At 36.0% G+C, this 22974-nt stretch overlaps 1 protein-coding gene across 1 annotated transcript in view; it reads right to left on the bottom strand.

Moving 5' to 3' along the window:
• LRP1B (LDL receptor related protein 1B) overlaps window positions 1-22974 on the bottom strand; it is a 1972098-nt gene that overhangs the window by 670322 nt on the left and 1278802 nt on the right. The window contains exon 32 of the mRNA XM_068968462.1: window positions 19690-19839. Coding sequence (XP_068824563.1) covers window positions 19690-19839 — 150 coding nt within the window. The remainder of the gene's footprint in view (window positions 1-19689; window positions 19840-22974) is intronic.

The raw sequence follows: 22974 nt of genomic DNA, 5'->3' as shown, positions 1-22974 counted from the left end.
CTTTTAATGAAAATTTTGATGGGCTATTAGTTTTCATTAATGGTAGCTCGAGTACTTAGAGAAGACAACTATGTGCTATACTTAGTACTGGGCAAATTGCCTGGATATATTTCATATGTTACTGTTACTTTAATGAATAGTATTAAGGCAATTAGAAGACTGATGACTTAGAAAATTTAGGTGGTGTATTCGAAGTTCTTTGAACTAAGTGACACTGCTCACTGTACACTAAAAAGTAAATTATCCCTTTTGAAAAAGTATGATTTGAAAGCAGAATCACTTAAAATACATAGCATAATTATAGTACATTTAAAATAGACTGGCTGCTGCTGATGCTGATGCTGCTGCTGCTGCTGCTGCTGCTAAGTCGCTTCAGTCGTGTCCGACTCTGTGCGACCCCATAGACGGCAGCCCACCAGGCTCCCCAGTCCCTGGGATTCTCCAAGCAAGAACACTGGAGTGGGTTTCCATTTCCTCCTCCAATGCATGAGAGTGAAAAGTGAAAGTGAAGTCGGTCAGTCGTGTCCGACTCCTAGCGACCCCACAGACCGCAGCCTACCAGGCTCCTCCATCCATGGGATTTTCCAGGCAAGAGTACTGGAGTGGGGTGCCATTGCTTTCTCCCATAGACTGGCTGTATATATTGAATTACAGAGAGAAATGCAATATAACAATTAAATCACTGCATCTTTTGCTGAAAAGTGGCTATAAATATGATTTTGAAGTAAATATCATTTAAATCTTTTTAAATAATATGCTATTTGGCCAGCTTTTTATCATCTGTATTTTCTGAAGTAGAACATGCTTACATAAGTCAGGTATAGACATGACAATACTAATTAGGTAAATATCTATTATAACTGCACTGGTAATCATTCGTATACCTAAGAGAATTAACATTTTTTCAATCCTTGTGATAGAAGGAATTATTTTTTCTGACCTGTTTTAAAAATTCTTCATTAAAATAACCATTCTCAAGCATTATATTCCATGTTTCACAAATATTGTGAATATTTTCTACTGAGTAATATTTTATAAAGGCATACTCCAGTGTCTAGATTTTAATCTCTCTAAAAACTTAAGCTTTTTTTAAAGAATATGTTAATAATTTTTCTAAATTGAGATAATTTTAACTGGCATGATACAATTTCATAAACATATAAATACTCAAGCTTTTAATTTTAGAACATTTGAAATTAAAGCAGCAAACTATAAGTTCTACAATGTTAAATTTGTTCTAAATAACTATAATCAATTTCTTCATGTGACTGATTTATGGTTATTTCTATAAACATTAACCATAACAGCTTGAAATAATCATATTTACTAGAAGTTTCTCTTCTTTCTTATTAAAATGCATAATCATTAATACAACTTTGTATAAAATAAATTGGAAATAAAGCAAAACACATGGGGCAGAACTAATTTCATCATCATTAAGAATTTCAACACACGCAAACTAAAAGCTTCCCTTTAGAGAAATAAAGTTAATGTAGATGACTACTTTTAGCTCATATGCACAAATTAACTAGTTTAATGGCAGCATTAAAATTACACACACACATCAGGAATTTTTTAAACATACCCAAAGCTCCATTGAGGAGGAGAGTGAGGTGAATAGCTAGAGCATTAAAACAAGCAAAACAAAAACTCATCTAAAAGCAAAAAGTATTCAAAACTATGATCCATAGTAAATTTGATTTCCTGTTTTCTCTGTCTCTCTCAGATGTTCTTCCCCCAAGTACCTAAATGACTCACTCCTTTACTTCCCGCAGATTCTTGCTTAGCTGCCATTTCCCATTGAAAACTTGCCGTGACCTCTATACATAAAATTGCAATTTTTCTCCCAAATCAACTCTGCATTCCCTGTTCTTATGCCTGGGTTGAATTTTCTCCATTAGTATCTTTTACCACTTGACAAACTTTATTTCACTTGAATATTTGCTTTTATAGCTGGCCCTTGGAAAACTCAGGAGCACTGCAACCTCCTGGAAGTTAAAAATCAAAGTATAACTTATAGTCAGCTTTCTATGTCCTCCCTCTTTATCTGCATCCAAGATTTCAACCAAATGCATATCTATTACAGTAAATACTGTGGCATTTACAATGGAAAAAGAAATCTCTGTATAAGTGGATCCATGCAGAGCAAATCCATGTTGTTGAAGTGTCAAGTGTACACTATTTTCCCACAGTAGGAATACTGACACTTTAGTAATGGAATTATTATATGCTTCATGCCCTGCTGTTTATCTAGAACCTACATGGTGCCCAGCTCAAAATAGTCACTTGATAAATGGTTGAATTGGTAAATGAATCAAAATTGGGACAGATAAGTATGCTGTCTGTATTTCAATATAATATATAAGTATAAATAGAAACATGAGAAGCAAATCTTGATTTTTTTTCATTAAGTTATATTTAAAAGAAAGAAACAAAACATGAAAGAACTATATATCCCCTCCTTTCTCTGCCAACTATCCCTATCTTTCTCTCCAAGACAATTTCATACCAGCAGCTGTTACAAACACCAAGTGTTTGTTTTTATTTATATATTTTTAAGGCTTTCTATTTTCATCAGAAACTGTGATAATAGGCCTACAGTCACAATATCAGGTCTTGTACAGGTGCTTGTTCTCTAAGGATCAGGAGTCTTTTTGGTATGAGCAAGTTTCTGAAATTCAGCTCTATCAATATTTTGGGCCAAACAGTTCCTTGTTATGGAAGATTCTACTGAGTCTTGAAGGTTGTTTACTAGTATTCCTGTTTTTCACCCCACTTGCCTGGTGCCTCAAACAGTAAAGAATCTGCCTGCAATGTGGGAGACCTGGGTTCAGTCCCTGGGTTGGGAATATCACCTGGAGCAGGGCATGGTAACTCATTCAGTATTCCTGCCTGGAGAATTTGCATCGACAGAGGAGCCTGGTGGGTTGTAGTCCATGGGGTCACAAAGAGTTGGACACAACTGAGTGACTAAGCACAGCACAAAATGTTAGTAGAAACCCTTCCTTATCATCAGCTGTGACCTCAATGTTTTCCAACACTGACAAATGTTCCCTAGTAGACAAAATCACCTTGGGTTTGAGAATCACTGGCATAGTGAGAAGAAATAAAACTCTGGAGCTAGACAGAATTATGTTAGAGATCCAGCTTTGACCTTGAACCACTCATATTATCTTCAGAGGCAACACTGCAGTTTCAATATCTCTTCTGCATGGTTGCTGTGTCTATAAGCACTAATGTGTAAATTTAGAGAGTAGATGCTCTCTGAACAATACTTACTGAGATAAACAGTGAAGCATAAAAAGCACATGATTTTTAAAAATATCTAAATTAGTAAAATAAATGCATGTGTGTGTGTCTGCATGCTAAGTAGCTTCAATTGTGCCTGACTCTTTGTGACCCTATGGACTAGGGCCTACCAGGCTCCTCTGTCCTTGAGATTCTCCAGGCAAGAATAATGGAGTGAGTTGCCATGCCCTCCTCCAGGGGATCTTCCCCACTGAGGGACTGAACCTGTGTCCCTCATGTCTGCTACATTTGGCAGGTGCGTTCTTTACCACTAGTGCCACCTGCGAAAATAAACGCACACATGAAAAAAATTGGAGCGTTCTGTATAACTTTTTTGAATGTAACTATTTTCAATTAAAAATGTATTCGAGAGTAGTTCAAATCAACATATAGATTTACTTCACTTTCAATAGCTGCATTTTATATGAACATTTCATGATTCATTTTGCTAGTCCTTTACATATACATGAAGGTTTCTTCCCTCAGACATCTAATTACAAGTACAACTACAAAGTATATGCTTACATACATCTCAGTGCACATATATCCTAGTGAAACTATAGCTATAAGACAAATTTCTGGAAGAAACACAAGCTTTAAAGATGAAGAATCATGGATTAGAAAGCTTGCTACACTATTTACTAACCAGGTAACAGTGAATGATTAATTTAGGCTACTGAACCTCGGCTGGGCGCTCTGGAGTAAGCAGTGTTAATGGTATCTCTCTCAGGGGACTGCTGTGAGACTTGCATGAGTTACAATTTGTAAATTAAATACTAGAATGCTTTATTTATTTAGACCATCAATTGCTATCATTAAAGAGAATAATGCTGGTAGGCGCAGCTGTGAGAGACTACCTTTAAGAGCTAAAGTTTTTGTTTTGTTTGTTCTAGAACTCTATCACTTGTGTGTGCTTTGGGATAATTTTTTTTTTTTCTTCTTCTTCCCTCAAGCTGTTTAGTTCCCTTGACAACAAGCATTATTCAATACAGCACTTCTTTTCTTGCTTTTCTACATACATATGCATATAGAGTATGTGTCAGAAACGATTATGTTTACACACTTATGTTATTCATTTTCTTCCCTTTTCACTTCAAACCCTTATATTGGAAAGTATTTTCTTTTCACATTTATTTCAATATATATTTAAATTGGATAATATATTTACGGTTGTGATCATTCTGCATAAATATTTGCCTGCTTTGATTGAAAATATATTTTGATTGCTGTGACACAAGTTTGGTGTGTATATGGTCATTGTTTTATTTATTTATACATTTTACTGCTACTTAATGAATGTACTCAGTGCAAAGCATCTTGTTGTGTGCCATGAATGATGCATATATGAATCAAATGTAGTCCCAAATTATGGAGAAATGAGACATGTTAACTCATGAGGAAACACAAACTTCCATCATTTCTGAAAAATACAACAGGGCTCTGAGGAGGAAAAAATTTTAAATACTGAGATATAATTAAAGTAGGACTTGAAGTGAATCCTAAAGGAAGTAAACCCTGAATATTCATTGGGAGGACTGATGCTGAAGCCCCAATACTCTGGCCACCTGATGTGAAGAGCTGACTCACTGGAAAAGACCCTAATGCTGGGAAAGATTGAGAGAAGGAGGATAAGGGGGCCACAAAGGATGAGATGGTTAGATAGCATCACCAACTCAATGGACATGAGTTTGAGCAAACTCTAGAGATAGTGGACAGAGGACCCTGGGTGCTTCAGTCCATGGAGTCACAAAGAGTCTGACACCACTTAGTGAGGGAACAACAATAGTTGAAGTAGGCTTTGGAGGGACTGTAACCCGCCAGGCTCCTCCATCCATGGGATTCTCCAGGCAAGAATATTGGAGTGGGTTTTTGCCATTTCCTTCTCCATTTCACCCATTAGGGTGGCTGATAAATATGGAAGTCAGTCAAAGAACAAGACAAAAAGAAAAAAATAGGCCGAGATCAGATACAAGAGAACAGTTTGTCTTGATGCATTGCAACTGAAGGGTAGGGGAAGACTGAATGAAAAGCAGCGTTATGACAGGGAAGGCTCTTCCTGGTAGTGGAAACAGCACTTGACATGAGTCAGGATCTCTCAGCCTGAGTCTCAGAGGATTGGGTTTTCACAAATCTTCTTGACCCTGTTTCTTTATCTATAAAGCGAGATGAATAATGCTTTGGGTTTTAACAAAACTTATTGATCCTTAAATTTCTTTTATCTATAAGGTGGCACTAGCAGTAAGGAACCTGCCTGTCAATGCAGGAGACATCAGACACACATCCTTGATCCTTTGCTCAGGAAGATTCCCTGGAAGAGGGCATGGCAACACACTCTACTATTCTTGCCTGGATAATTCCAAGGACAGAGGAGCCTGGGGGGCTACAAGTCCATAGTGTGGCAGAGAGTTGGATATGACTGAAGCAACTCAGCACACGTAAGGTAAACTAATAATGTCATGACAAACAGCTTCTGGTGAATGAAAAGGAGGAAAAAAAAAAAAAGAGCATTTCAGAGTAAGTTCTGAGTGCCTACTCCAGCCTCAGAAATATTATGACCCAGGGAGGGGGTGCCACAGCAGGTCTGAACTTTGCAGGTCTTAATAGCTTGGGGACAAGAGATATGAAGAGTGGAAAGAAGTGAAAGAGTTGTAGTAGCCTAAATAAAATGCTAGTGAGTATCTAACTAGACTCTGAAATGAATAAAGGGGCAGAGCTATCATATATAAAAGGAAACCTGGCAATCTAAGGATCAGCCACAGGTTGGGGGGAGAAATTCATAAGTAGTAAGACCCCCTTGGAACTAAGTTTCTGCTTCTTTTCACATTCAGAGGGAGAGAAATATTCAGTAAGCTTTGATTTAAAAAAAAAAAAAAAAAAAGGAAAAAACTGCCCTTGAAAACATGTGAAGGGGACTTGCCTTGCACAAAACAGAGGAAATGACTTCTTAAGGTAGACTATTAAAGTCAAGAATTTGCAAGTTATCAGACCCACCACCTTGTCATAAGAATATAGCATAGAATCCTTTCAGACTAGATTTCAGTGTGGATCTGCAAGTGCTCTGTCTAAGGGTCTTAACAAGACTAAGTGCACCAAACTCACAGCCTGTCACTCGCTATCACTTATAATGTTTCATCGATGCCATGAGTTTGCTGTAATAATTCATCTGAGGAAGTAAAGCAGGAAAAAAAAAAAACGTTTTGATGATTTCTGTGTACCAGTTTTACTTGATTGATTATTGTACATACATTTTTTACATTTCTATTATTATTTATAGAGTGTATTTTAGATATGGGGCAATTTATAATTATGTAAACTGAGGCTAGATTATGTTTTATTTTTAATAAATTGTAACATATAATCATACCAAATCATAATTCTGAAAAGAAAACAGAATCAAATAATGAAAGTATACCACAGAAATTAGCAGTGCAAACCTAAGTGTTAGTATATGTAGAGCCTAAATTTTTTGTCATTAAGCTTAGAGGGCTTTTTTTTTTTTTTTTTTTTTTTTTTTCAGTCAGCAAAGAGACTAGGTGATTGTGCTTTGCTGTAGAAGCTCCAGTGGGAACACTCAAATCATTTAATCCCCAAAAATATTAACACTGTATTTTCAAGCAAATAGATATGTCCTTCTCTGTTATTCAGCTGGTTCTGCAAGCATTTAATCTGACAGCCTTGGTTTCACATTGCAAACTATCCATGCACTGGGAATTTTCACAGCACCTATTATGATGACTTGATTTTGTGAAGCGAACTTCTGGCAACTATGAACAGATGTCTTTAAGGGCTACATTTAGTAAAGACTTTCAAGGGCTCCCTAAAGAGCAGATGATTATTTTGTTAATACTGCTTTAAAATAAAAGTGTTCATAACCAAATTGAGAGAAGCTAACATTTTATTCACTACAAGACTGAGTTTGTTTCTGATAAGAGAGTGAAAATGCACTCTCCCCCCTGAAGAGGATTCTTTTTCTCCTCCCTGATCGATCCTAACAATAGCCAAAATTCAATGTCCTTCTAATATTTATATATTAAGCTTATTCTTGCAAATTGCTACTTGAAACAGATCAATAATATATTTCAACTGTAGTTGGTAGCACAGAAAACTTCAACTGAGAGGGTTTAAGTATCCACAGAAAATGTGTAGCTTTATTTACTTATTTTGCCTTTACTGTTATTCAAAGTTTCTTTTATTATAAAGATGTTTGTCAATTTATTCAAATGATGCTAAGAATCAGATGGTTGTTGAAGATAGTTACTTAGGTATTTATAAAAAGCAGAAGCCTATTTTAAAACAAGTAATTTGAGCAATCCTAGGTTGTAAATATCCACCAAATTCTCAACTAAAAGTCAAATTGAGTAATTTTGCCCAACTTCTAAAAGATAAATATGAATTGTGATTTAACATAACTTTACACATAAATTTTATTTTTAGCCACAATTTTATTGCTTCTGCTGTATTACTTCAACTTACATAATGGTTAATTTTAAACAATTTCCTGCACCCTGGGTTAATCTATTAGTGATAAAATCATGCAAGTTTTTAAAATTTTGTAGATCATATGGTGAAAGCTCATATTTTTGCAGAATAGAAAATTAAGGGTAAAAGTCAGTAGCTGTCCCATATCCACTGCTGGTTAGTGAATATTAGGAACAAGAATCTAAAGTACTTTTCTTCAACTGACGAAGTAACTTTAATGATCTCAAAGGGCCTCCCAGGTGGCTCTAGTGGTAAATAATGTACCTGCCAATGCAGGAAACATAAGAGAGGGGGGTTCAATCTCTGGGAACATTCCCTGGAGGGGGATACGGCAACCCACTCCAATATTCTTGCCTGGAGAATCCCAATGGACAGAGAAGCCTGACAACCTATAGTCGATAGGATCGCAGAGTCACACATGACTAAAGGGACTTAGAAGGCACAAAAATGAAAGTAAAAGTCACGCACTTGTGTCCAACTCTTTGCAACCCCATGGACTATACACAAGGTAACATTTAATTCTGAAAGTCTATGATTTAGAATTTCCCTGGTGTTCCAGTGATTAAGACTGCACTCCCAATGCAAGGGGCCCAGGTTGGATCCCTGGTCAGGGGATTAGATCCCACATGCTGCAACTTAGACCTGGTGCAACCAAATAAATAAACAAATATTTGTTTGGAAAAAAAATTATCTGATTTAACCACATAAAGAAGGCTACTAATGTACACATATATACACACACACACACACATACACACACATGTGTTTGCATGTGTCTATGTGTGCACTCATGCATGCATGTGCACATGTGTGCTAAGTCACTTCAGTCATGTCCGAATCCATATGACCCTGTGGACTGTAGCCCTCCAGACTCCTCTGTCCATATGATTCTCCAGGCAAGAATACTGGAGTGGGTTGCCATGGCCTCCTCCAGGAAATATTCCTGATTCAGAAATTGTATCCTCATGTCTTACATCTCCTGCACTGGCAGACATGTTCTTTAGCAACACACACATACACTCCTTGACATTCAGGAAGAATTTGCCATGTTAACTTTGGAATTCCTACTATAAATACCATGGTAAATACCATTTCCAAAGATCATATTGTACCACAAAATGAAACTAAAAAAAGTAGATGTATGCTTGAATCTCAATGGGAATACTATATATGTAATGTAGTAAAATATGAGCTAATGAATAAAAAGCTCATTGAGTGTGAGCATGGGGTGGAGGTTTAAATTCAAAGTCACATCTCTTGTAGTGTCCAGGACTCAAACTCTTGCCCAAGCAAACTTGACAAATTACTACATGACATGTTTGAATGGATTGTATAAATATCACTTATGATTGAATAAGATGCTGATAATTAAATAAAAAAATATCAAGGATTTTCTATGCAGACATACAAATTTTGTCAAATTTGCTTGAAGAATTCCTATGTCCTCATTTTAGGGCTTCTTTGGTGGCTCAGATGGTAAAGAATCTGCCTGCAGTGCAGGGGCCCAGGGTTCGATCCCTGGGTTGGGAAAATCCCCTGGAGAAGGGCATGGCAACCCACTCCAATATTCTTGCCTGCTGCTGCTACTGCTGCTGCTAATTAGCTTCAGTCATGTCCGACTCTGTGCGACCACATAGACGGCAGCCCACCAGGCTCCCCCATCCCTGGGATTCTCCAGGCAAAAACACTGGAGTGGGTTGCCATTTCCGTCTCCAATACATGAAAGTGAAAAGTGAAGGTGAAGTCACTCAGTCGTGTTCGACTCTTAGTGACATCATGGACTGCAGCCTACCAGGTTCTTCCATCCATGGGATTTTCCAGGCAAGAGTATTGGAGTGGGGTGCCATTGTCTTCTCCAAATATTCTTGCCCAGAAAATCCCATGGATAGAGGAGACTGATTTCTACAGTCCATGGGGTTGTAAAGAGTTGGACATGACTAAGTGACTAAGCACAGAACAGCCTCACTTCTATTTTAAATCTGTAGTCCGTTTGCCCCAGGTCTTTCCTGACTCACCCTGAAAGTATAAAATACAGCTAAGTTAACATCCTGCTATTTCCTGAATTCCATCTTAATTTTCTCCAAATATTATTAAGCCTATTTCTGGCAGTACATTTATTTTACTTGTGTATTTTCCTTTAAATCCATTTACTGATTTTTCTAACTTTCTCCTCAGTGTGGATAAAATATATGTAGTCTGCTCTCAAACTGCATACACTATCAGTGAAGAGGAACAGTATGTTAAATATAAGCCATAAATAAGTCACTAACTCTAATTTTAATCAATAGTTTTAACCTCCTTCTCCTCATAAAGGCACTTAAGAGTGAATAGGAACTTGATTAATTTGTGGTTACCTCACTGTATCCTGCAGACATTAATGATCATGAAAATGCCAAAAATTATGAGAAAAGGGTGAATAAAAACAAACAAAAAAGTTCTATATCTGAGAACTAGCTAATCAATAGTTGAATATAGCATAGCTGATTATACACTATTTGGAAACATAAACCACTTGAAAATCATGTAGAAAATGTTTTAGAGTAAACATATCATGAAACTGAAGCATATTTATAAAAGAAAATTATTTTAAAAATTACTGTTAAATACTGAGAAAAATTATCTAAGAAAAATAAGAAGTAAACATAATTTTAGAGCTACTAGCTATTGTTTTTGAAAGCAAAACTATTATATTTATTGTGTACATGTATGCTCAGTCGCATCCGACTCTTTTCAATCCTGTAGACTGTAGCCCACCAAACTCCTCTGTCCATGGGATTCTACAAGCAAGAATATTAGAGTGGGCTGTCATTTCCTCCTCCAAGGAACATTCCTGACCCAAAGATTGAACCCGCCTCTTTTGCATCTCCTGCATTGGCAGAGGGATTCTTTACTATTGTGCCATCTGGGAAGCCCATTTTGTTAGCTCTGATATCTGGGAAAAGACAATTGACAAAGTCATTTTTTTTTTTTAAATGGGAAAGAATTTGATGCCCAAAGTTTTAGGCTAGGTCAGCTTATATTTGGTAACTGGAAAAGTATTTTAGTGAGTTTGGCTGCTTTTACAAATACTATAGATTGGATAACTTAAAGAGCAGATATTTATTTCTCACAGTTCTGGAGGCTGGAAGTCCAAGATCAGGATACCAGTACTTTCTTGCTGTATTCTCACACTGTAGAGAGAGATAGTGAGTCTAGCTCTCTGGTCTCTTTGAAGGACACTAATCCCATCATGGGAGCACTAATGGTAACTAATGAGAAGTAACCTAGTTACTTCCCAAAGACCCCCTCCTAATACCTTCATATTAGGGCTTCAACATATAAATTAGGGGGAATGCAAACATTCCCCCTAATTTATATGTTGAAAAAGATAATAGAAGTCAAATAGCCATTGTACACAATATGTAAATCACTTCAGATTCACTGGAGAAAAAGTGAATCACAAACAACACTGCATTTGAACCATGGCTAACTTTAAAGATGTCTGACCTGGTAAATTATCAGAATCACCCATGAAGATTTGATATAATTAAATTATTTAAAAAGATCTTTTTTCAAAACAAAAATTTTAAAACGTAACATAAAAGTCGAAAACCAAATGAATAACTGAGACAGTTTTTGTTGATTCATATGGCATTCCTTCACTTTTCTTGGACATTCAACCTAAAACCTAAATTTTTATTCTTACTCATATACTTTTATATCTCTTTCCCCTGATTTATTTTTTCTTTTTTGGCCCTTAACAGTTGCCTATAATTCTATGGGTTTTCTTTTTTTTTTAATTTTTAAAAATTTATTTTATTTTACTTTACAATACTGTATTGGTTTTGCCATACATTGACATGAATCCACCATGGGTGTACATGAGTTCCCAATCCCTGAACCCCCCTCCCACCTCCCTCCCCATAACATCTCTCTGGGTCATCCCAGTGCGTATAGAAAGTTTGTAACACAGTAATTCCACGTGGAGCCATGTCCTTTATGATATTGTTGTTACATATTTTTACATCTACATATATTACAGTCCCATTAATACAATATTATAATTTTTTCATTAGGTAGTTATTTTTCTTCTTTTTATTGTGATAAGAAGCACATACAAAATTTATCATCTGTTTTTTTTTTTAATTTTTATTTTTACTTTATTACTTTACAATACTGTATTGGTTTTGCCATACATTGACATGAATCCACCATGGGTGTACATGAGTTCCCAAACATGAACACCCCTCCCACCTCCCTTCCCATAACATCTCTCTGGGTCATCACTGTGCACCAGCCCCAAGCATGCTGGAATCCAAATTGGAAAAGAAGAAGTAAAACTTTCACTGTTTGCAGATGACATGATCCTCTACATAGAAAACCCTAAAGACTCCATCAGAAAATTACTAGAGCTAATCAATGAATATAGTAAAGTTGCAGGATATAAAATCAACACACAGAAATCCCTTGCATTCCTATACACTAATAATGAGAAAGTAGAAAAAGAAATTAAGGAAACAATTCCATTCACCATTGCAACGAAAAGAATAAAATACTTAGGAATATATCTACCTAAAGAAACTAAAGACCTATATATAGAAAACTATAAAACACTGATGAAAGAAATCAAAGAGGACACGAATAGATGGAGAAATATACCATATTCATGGATTGGAAGAATCAATATAGTGAAAATGAGTATACTACCCAAAGCAATTTACAAATTCAATGCAATCCCTATTAAGCTACCAGCCATATTTTTCACAGAACTAAAACAAATAATTTCAAGATTTATATGGTAATACAAAAAACCTCAAATAGCCAAAGCAATCTTGAGAAAGAAGAATGGAACTGGAGAATGGAAGAATGAATGGAAGAAGAATGGAACTGCCTGACTTCAGGCTCTACTACAAAGCCACAGTCATCAAGACAGTATGGTACTGGCACAAAGACAGAAATATAGATCAATGGAACAAAATAGAAAGCCCAGAGATAAATCCACACACATATGGACACCTTATCTTTGACAAAGGAGGCAAGAATAAACAATGGAGTAAAGACAATCTCTTTAACAAGTGGTGCTGGGAAAACTGGTCAACCACTTGTAAAAGAATGAAACTAGATCACTCTCTAACACTGCACACAAAAATAAACTCAAAATGGATTAAAGATCTAAATGTAAGACCAGAAACTATAAAACTCCTAGAGGAGAATATAGGCAAAACACTCTCTGACATAAATCACAGCAGGATCCTCTATGATCCACCTCCCAGAATACTGGAAATAAAAGCAAAAATAAACAAATGGGATCTAATTAAAATTAAAAGCTTCTGCACAACAAAGGAAAATATAAGCAAAGTGAAAAGACAGCCTTCTGAATGGGAGAAAATAATAGCAAATGAAGCAACTGACAAACAACTAATCTCAAAAATATACAAGCAACTTATGCAGCTCAATTCTATGGGTTTTCTACGCTACTTATTGTCTGTCTTCCTTGCTTTTCTGCAAGTTTGATGAAGTCAGGAGTCTTACTACCATATGTAACAGTGCCTGCTATATGGTAGGCACTAATAAATATTTATTAAAAGAATTAATGGAAATGAATATCCACTGATATTAGGATATAAATTCCACATCCAGAAATTACATTTCCTTGTCAACAATGAAATAACTCAAATAAAAGGTGGACCTCAAATTCATGTTTTTTATCTATATGTGCCTCAGGCAAAATACAGTCTGGTTGAATAAGACCATGAAAGCTTTGTAGGAAATCATATGTCCTGTTCACTAGAAGAGGAACCCTTTCTCCCCTGTAAAATAAATCAGCTCTACCAGATTATTATTTTTTTTTTCTACAAGTCCCCTCTAACAGTATAGATGGGCATTAACTGTCTTAATTCCATCCTGTTCACTCTACAATTCAAAGTCATCAATATAAAAGGTGACAGAAAGTAGGTGTGGTACATATATACAATGGAATATTAACCCAGCCATTTAAAAAAATGAACTAATGCCATTTACAGCAACATGGATGGACCTAGAGATTGCCATACTAAGTGAAGTAAGTCAGACAGAGGAAGAAAATATACGTTGATATCCATTATATGCAGAATCTGAAATGAAATGATAAAATTGAACTTATTTACAAAAGAGACTCATAGACTTAGAGAATGAACTTATGGTTACCAGGGGGAAAAATTGGGGATAGGATAGTTCGGGAGTATGGGATTGACAAGTATTCACTGCTATATTTAAAATGGATAACCAACAACGACCTACTTACAGCACAGGGAACTCTACACAATAGTATGTGGCAGCCTGACTGGGAAGGAAATTTGGGGAAGAATGGATACATGTATAATGTATGGCTGAGTCCTTCTGCTGTCCACTTGAAACTATCAAAAAATTATTAAGTGGCTATACTCCAATAGAACTAACACCCAAAAAAGATTTTCTTTTTATTATAGGGGACTGGAATGCAAAAGTAGGAAGTCAAGAAACACCTGGAGTAACAGGCAACTTTGGCCTTGGAATGCAGAATGAAGCAGGGCAAAGACTAATACAGTTTTCCCAAGAAAATGCACTGGTCATAGCAAACACCCTCTTCCAAAAACACAAGAGAAGACCCTACACATGGACATCACCAGATGGTCAATACTGAAATCAGACTGATTATATTCTTTGCAGCCAAAGATGGAGAAGCTTTACAGTCAACAAAAACAAGACCAGGAGCTGGCTGTGGCTCAGATCATGAACTCCTTATTACCAAATTCAGACTTAAATTGAAGAAAGTAGGGAAAACTGCTATACCATTCAGGTATGACCTAAATCAAATCCCTTATGATTATACAGTGGAAGTGAGAAGTAGATTTAAGGGCCTAGATCTGATAGATAGAGTGCCTGATGAACTATGGAATGAGGTTCGTGACATTGTACAGGAGACAGGGATCAAGACCATCCCCATGGAAAAGAAATGCAAAAAAGCAAAATGGCTGTCTGGGGAGGCCTTACAAATAGCTGTGAAAAGAAGAGAGATGAAAAGCAAAGGAGAAAAGGAAAGATATAAGCATCTGAATGCAGAGTTCCAAAGAATAGCAAGAAGAGATAAGAAAACCTTCTTCAGAGATCAATGCAAAGAAATAGAGGAAAACAACAGGTGGGAAAGACTAGAGATCTCTTCAAGAAAACTAGAGATACCAAGGGAACATTTCAAGCAAAGATGGGCTCGATAAAGGACAGCAATGGTATGGACCTAACAGAAGCAGAAGATATTAAGGAGAGGCGGCAAGAATACACAGAAGAACTGTACAAAAAAGATCTTCACAACCCAGATAATGATGATGATGTGATCACTCATCTAGAGCCAGACATCTTGGAATGTGAAGTCAAGTGGGCCTTAGAAAGCATCACTACGAACAAAGCTAGTGGAGGTGATGGAATTTCAGTTGAGCTATTTCAAATCCTGGAAGATGACGCTGTGAAAGTGCTGCACTCAATATGCCAGCAAATTCGGAAAGCTCAGCAGTGGCCATAGGACTGGAAAAGGTCAGTTTTCATTCCAATCTCAAAGAAAGGCAATGCCAAAGAATGCTCAAACTACCGCACAATTGCACTCATCTCACATGGTAGTAAAGTAATGCTCAAAATTCTCCAAGCCAGGCTTCAGCAATACGTGAACCATGAACTCCCTGATGTTCAAGCTGGTTTTAGAAAAGGCAGAGGAACAAGAGGTCAAATTGCCAACATCTGCTGGATCATGAAAAAAACAAGAGAGTTCCAGAAAAACATTTATTTCTGCTTTATTGACTATGCCAAAGCCTTTGACTATGTGGTTCACAATAAACTGTGGAAAATTCTGAAAGAGATGGGAATACCAGACCACCTGACTTGCCTCTTGAGAAATCTGTATGCAGGTCAGGAAGCAACAGGTAGAACTGGACATGGAACAACAGACTGGTTCCAAATAGGAAAAGGAGTACGTCAAGTCTGTCTATTGTCACCCTACTTATTTAACTTATATGCAGAGTACATCATGAGAAATGCTGGACTGGAAGAAACACAAGCTGGAATCAAGTTTGCCGGGAGAAATATCAATCACCTCAGATATGCAGATGACACCACCCTTATGGCAGAAAGTGAAGAGGAGCTAAAAAGCCTCTTGATGAAAGTGAAAGAGGAGAGTGAAAAAGTTGTATTAAAGCTCAACATTCAGAAAACGAAGATCATGGCATCTGGTCCCATCATTTCATGGGGAATAGATGGGGAAACAGTGTCAGACTTTATTTTTTTGGGCTCCAAAATCACTGCAGATGGTGACTGCAGTCATGTAATTAGAAAACACTTCCCCCTTGGAAGAAAAGTTATGAGCAACCTAGTTAGCATATTCAAAAGCAGATACATTACTTTGCTGACTAAGGTCCATCTAGTCAAGGCTATGGTTTTTCCTGTGGTCATGTATGGATGTGAGAGTTGCACTGTGAAGAAGGCTGAGCGCCGAAGAATTGATGCTTTTGAACTGTGGTGTTGGGACGACTCTTGAGAGTCCCTTGCACTGCAAGGAGATCCAACCAATCCATTGTGAAGGAGATCAGCCCTGGGATTTCATTGGAAGGAATGATGCTAAAGCTGAAGCTCCAGTACTTTGGCCACCTCATTTGAAGATTTGACTCATTGGAAAAAACTCTGATGCTGGGAGGGATGTGGGCAGGAGGAGAAGGGGACGACTGAGGATGAGATGGCTGGATGGCATCACGGACTCGATGGACGTGAGTCTGAGTTAACTCTGGGAGATGGTGATGGACAGGGAGGCCTGGCATGCTGCGATTCATGGGGTCACAAAGAGTCGGATATGACTGAGCAACTGAACTGAACTGAATATAAAATTAAAAACTATATAAAATCCCAAATATGTATGGGTATTACATGTTCAAAATAATGAAAAAAAAAAAAAAAAAGAATAATGGAACCAGAGATGGTAGCTAACTGGTGCCTCTGAGCTGAATTAAACACATAGAGGATTGTTATAGTAATATTTTTGTTATCATTTGGTTTTTAGTTTTTTGGTTTGTAGAGTATTATCCTTCACAATTAGCTTATACAGTATGTTGGCCTGCATAAATTCATGGATTTCTTGCTTCTTGTGAAAAATGAAAGATCTGGCACAACTGGTTAACATTCCTTATGGCAAAAATTAGTGGAACTGAGCGGTGTTCTGCCTCAAGTGGTCCATTAGCTCTCTGCAGTTTTATCATACTTCCTGCCATTCTCAAGTAAGTCTAGATATTGAAGCCTAGACTCAGTTGCTACTTACTAATATGTTGTGCTACTGGGTTTTTTATTATACCTGTTTGTTATTCATAACTTGCCTCTCTTTATTAAATAAGTATTTGAGTCTGTGAATCTCTTCATCGTTAATGAATGAGCTCTATGGATGGAACAACATATGAGTTAGTTATCTGTTGCTGTGTAACAAGTTAACCCCAAAACTTAGGATCTTAAAACAGTAAATGTTTATTTTCTCACATGGTTTCTATGGATCCAGAATCTGGGAGCCACTATGTGAGTGGCTGGTGCTGATTTGGAATCTCTCCTGAGGTTGCTGTAATATATTGGCTTTGGATGTAGTCAGCTGAAATCTTGACTGTGCTGAGGGCTTCAAGAAGACTCCCTCATATGGCTGTTGGCCAAGGTCTCAGTTCCTTGCTATAGGAACTTCCCCAGAGGGCTGCTTGTGGGGCCTCACAACATGTCCCCTGGCTTTGCCCATAGGTAGTGACCCACGAGATAGAGGGCAAGGAGGAAGGCTCATGATTTTTATGATCTCATCTCCAAAGTCACACACCATCACATCAGCCTTATTTTATTCATTAGACGTGAGCAACTAAGTCCAGCCCACACTCAGGGGAGAGAAGTTGAATTCTACTTCTTGAAAGAAGTATCAATGTCTTTGGGAGACTTAGATGTAGCAGTTTTGGTCTTTGGGTCTTGCACTTGGTTGACTCATAAAATAATTCCTTTATTTTAATCTAATGCCCTACTACTTTACTTGATTTAATATATCAAAGCTCTTTTCAGTTTATTTTGTATATACCATTCTAAGCAAAATTGGGGACCCCAAAGACTTACAAGATATAATATTTAAGGTTTAAAAAAACTGAAAAATGTGTCCAAAGAGATTATTAACTCAATCTTAGGGAAACCACTCTTAAAGCTTAATGAAACACAAACTTTAAGTTACTTATCATATATCATCTAGGTAGTCTGAGGAGTTGGCATATAACCAGTCACAACATATTAATAATTATTGCTTTGTTCCTGAGTGTGCAACTTCAGAATCACTGTAGGAAAATTTCTTCTTAAACATTTGTAGCTGTAATCATGAGCAATCCCATGGATAGTGGTAAGATTCTTCTTTTTTTTTTTTTTTAACTTTTTTTTATTGCCTTTTTACATGACTATACTATTCAGTCTCAGCAGGAAGCAGGTCATCACCCTTTATACCTGCCCCAAAGAAAAAGAGTAGAGAAGCTCTGAATGAAGAAAGGGGAATCTCAACAGAAGGGCAAATTCAAAGAGAAGATAGGGAACTTCAGAGAGTAGACATTGTTCTTCTGCTTCTCTATGGTGATGTCCTTTAAACCCTCAAACTGATGATATACTTTGATATATCTAGTTGATGTACTGACAATATAGATATTAATAGGTTTTTTAAAATTCATTTTTTATCTTCCAGGGTTAATCAAATTATGGTGACAGGGAGAGGTACATATATATAACCATTCACTTGTTTAAAAAAAAAAAAAATGTTGATTTACTTAAGGTTGTTTCCCATATGGCACTGATGTCATGTAAGATGCACACCACTGACGCAATATATACATAGTGATTTCATCCAAGTTTTTTCTTTACAACAGAAAACAAAACTGGTTTTTATTGTTAAAATGGACTACTGTACCATTTCTTGAGATTTTGTTCATAGCAATGAGTTCTGTAAGTTTAGTATTCATTTCCTACTCACAGCAAGGTTGGTAGCAATCATGTTAGCAGAAATAAATTTTTATAAAGCCTACATTTTTCTATAAGGCAATGATTTTTATAGTACATAAAGTATGTGATATGTATATACATTCACTGAAAGTCAATGACATCCCTTGAAATGTTATGACATATTTTTAACATGCTTCCTCTACTTATCAGGTTCCTTGGCTATATTATTTGCCAGTGGCTTGATATCATGAAGTTTATTGGAATTCAGTTTTTGAAAACATAGTATGAATATTGATTTGGGAATTGTTGCAGTTTATCAAACCATTTTCAGAATTTAAACTCTGCTGTTTTTACTCAGGTGATTCAAACTATGTACAAATACACAAAAATCATTTTTTTCTTCTTAATTTGGTAAAGTCAAGTAAAACAAACTAATCTTACTTTCTTATTGTTTTATGAGACAATTTTAACTAAAAATCTACTCTAAAATAATCCTTGTGCTTTTGGGTATGTATAAAGCATTTTTGTGAAAGAATTTAAATCATTAGTCAATAATACTGTGGACTTGTTTCTTCAATTATCTGTGTATATCAAGCTATCCTTTATAAGCAGAAATAAAATTTTTCTTTATTTTGACAAATATCTATGGCCATTGCACTTTAGAATATTATAGTAGAACATGGAAAATAACAGTTAAAATAATATCAACAATAATAATAATAAGCCAAGAATCAATAACAGTGAAGTTAGTATTGCTAACCGTCCCTGACCTGGATAATCTTATAAGTTTTTTTGATAAAGTTAAGCAAAAAAGAAAAGAAAAACTCTCTTAGAGATGTGCAACTTAAATGTGCTTCCAGTGTTAATGGAGCAGTAAATTTTTAAAGCTTTTAATAGGTCATAATTAATCAAACCCAATCAATATAAGCATCCGAGATATAGAACCATTGTACTTACCCATGATGGTTAGGGCTGTAGCTTTTGTTAATTCTTCTTTCATTGTCTCTATTACTTCTAAATTACTGCCATCCAGGTTGCATCTATTTATGGTTCCATTTCCTGAACTGATCCAATAAAGTTTGTTTTCCACATAGTCTATTGATAGACCTGTAATTAAATGATACAACTTAACCATAACGGTAGCCACTTAAACTGTAATATTCACCTAGTACTGGATTTGGGGGAAAATATAAGTTGCAAGTTCAGATTTTTGTCTTTAAAAATATGATCTGGCTAACAGGGAGATTCAATACTGTTTTAACTATTAGTCAAAAAATATACTTTTATAACACAATGGTTATCTCTATTGATTATCCCAATAATCTTGTGACTTTAAAAGGAATGATTGTTTCATTTTACAGATAAGGAAAACAATACCTAAAATAGTCAAAAAATCTATTTGAGGCCACAGTAGGTAAGTGTACATTCCAGAGATTTTAAGGTTTTTATTTCTAAATTGAGTGTTTTCTTTCTTCATTATACTGCTTTGCCTTAGAAAGCTTTAATGTGTAACACTTATTAAAGATCCTTATTTTATTAATGAAATTTCTAATTTCCCCTTTACTTTCAGTAAAATCTACCTTAGAAAGTTACAGATTTAAAGTGGTGGTTTTCAGTCCTCTTCAAGTAAATCCAAAGATAGAATTTCAACAATTAATAATTTCATTGAAGTGTGACAATGAATTGAGCTCATTTAGGAGCTGTCATTGAGAAATAAACCATACAGAAAAGAAGTGAACCAAGCCAATGGCTTAAGACCATTGTCCCTGCAGGATGTGTCACTATAAGTTCACTTTATAGTAGTTTATGAACAATTCCCTACATTATAGGGGTGTTCTTGGTTTTCAAAAGTCTCAGGACACGTACATTTTGATTGCCAAGGATATACATCTGATTAATTATAGGCATGCTCAGTAGGTTCATGATCCACCCACGTTATAAAATGAACTCTGTGGCTTCATGTCAGTCTTCTGTGACTCACAACTATTAATACTTGTGAAAGAAGCATATATGGGCACAAAGCAGGCATACAATAAATAATCTTTTTATGGGACCTCCCTCACAGAATGAAGTGAATAAACAACACAAAAAATGTCCCTTCTCTATTAAAACAAAACAAAACAAAAAACTAAGATAAAAAAAGGAAAAAAGAGGAAAGGAAGAAAAGGTAAGAAAAAAGGGAAGATGGAAGAAAGAAGGAAAACAAACAGAGAGAATCACTGAGTTCAATGTCATGGAAAAAGTGATAACATAGCCTAATACTCAACTACAGTTAGTGAATGGACAAGTTTTAATCAAGTAGCAACAATAAAACAAGTCTATACAATATCCAAGCTATTTACTGACTTATTGGTATGTTTTCTTGATGAAAGTTTGGAAAGTTTACCAGGAAATTACAATGTATAGAATTAGACACTGAGGGATAAAATTTTCAAAAATTATTTTTATAAATACTGATGGTCATTAGCTTTAATTACTATCACAAAATAATCAAAAGCTACATAGTCATATTCTATGAGATAAGATTTTCATAGTGAAAGTCATTCATCATTCTTTTTTTTTCTTTTTATTGAGAGAAAGTTTGGTTATTCTGTAAGTAGCTTTTAAGCCACCACCATATAGCTTTTCTTGTATAAATAAATCCTGGTTTAGACACCTTAATGTTATAAGTGGTCTATTTTACCTTCTACTAAGTTGACCATCTAAAGCATATAATTCCATCTTTAATTCAGCTGAAGCATATCTTTACTGTAGATTTATGGTTCAAATATAATCCCAAAGTTTCTGTTGCTGATTTTTCAACAATAATCAAATTAACAAATTCTCTTTAAGGCAAGGTATCTATCACCATGGATATTCTAAATTTATTTCTCAATCAAGTTAAATCATCAGAGAATTATTTGCATTTTTAGATTGCTAAGGCTTTGTCTCTCTCTCTGAATCTCTTCTGAATTGGACTTCGGCATTTACTCTTGGTATAAATGGAAGGTGCTATAAGAAGTAGCCGTAGGAAACCCGCTGTTATACTTCACAGGATATAGTGTCTGAAATAATACATCACACTGTGACCTCTTTATATAAGGACCCATGGGAGGAATTTCTCTCAGGGCTCAGTGTCAGGAAAAGCTTTATGTGGAAAATATAAAATTGTAACTGATCATATTGCTGTCTTTGCTTTGGCTGCAAAGAAACCGAAGAGTCAGATTTGTGACCCATCTCTAGCACTTGTAAAGCAATTGCATTTATAGGACAAACTTCCCTCCTGGCTTCAACAGAGAGTTCTAATTATCCTACACCTTGATTTTTAAAATTAATATTCCTGTCTGTCTCATCTTCGGGAATGTTTTTAATTGTCCTCAACCTCTATCAGAAAAACATCTACTTTTACTTTATTGACTACACCAAAGCCTTTGACTGTGTGGATCACAACAAAATGTGGAAAATTTTTAAAGAGATGGAAATCCCAGACCACCTGACCTGCCTCCTGAGATATCTGTATGCAGGTCAGGAACAACAGTTAGAAATGAACATGTAATAATAGACTGGTTCCAATTTGGGAAAGGAGTATGTCAAGGCTGTATATTGTCACCCTGCTTATTTAACTTATATGCACAGTACATCATGTGAAATGCCAGGCTGGATGAAGCACAAGCTAGAATCAAGATTGCTGGGAGAAATATCAATAACCGCAGATATGCAGATGATACCACCCTTATGGAAGAAAGCAAAGAACTAAACAGCCTCTTGATGAAAGTGAAAGGAGAGTGAAAAAGTTGGCTTAAAATTCAACATTCAGAAAACTAAGATCATGGCATCTGGTCCCTTCACTTCATGGCAAATAGATGGGGAAACATTGGAAACAGTGAGACTTTATTTTGGGGGTCTCCAAAATCACTGCAGATGGTGACTGAAGTCATGAAATTAAAAGACACTTGCTCCTTGGACGAAAAGCTATGAGCAACCTATGTAGCATACTAAAAGGCAGAGACATTGCTTTACCAGCAAAGGTCCATCTAGTCGAAATTATGGTTTTTCCAGTAGTCATGTATGGATGTGAGAGCTGGACTATAAAGAAAGCTGAGCACCAAAGAATTGATGCTTTTGAACTGTGGTGTTGGAGAAGATTCTTGAGAGTCCCTTGGACTGCAAGGAGATCCAACCTGTCCATCCTAAAGGAAATCAGTCCTGAGTATTCATTGGAAGGACTGATGCTGAAGCTGAAACTCCAATACACTGGCCACT

This window comes from Capricornis sumatraensis, chromosome 3 (genome assembly GCF_032405125.1).
Source record: "Capricornis sumatraensis isolate serow.1 chromosome 3, serow.2, whole genome shotgun sequence".
Classification (NCBI taxonomy): domain Eukaryota; kingdom Metazoa; phylum Chordata; class Mammalia; order Artiodactyla; family Bovidae; genus Capricornis; species Capricornis sumatraensis.
This window is presented reverse-complemented; position numbering and strand designations above follow the sequence as displayed.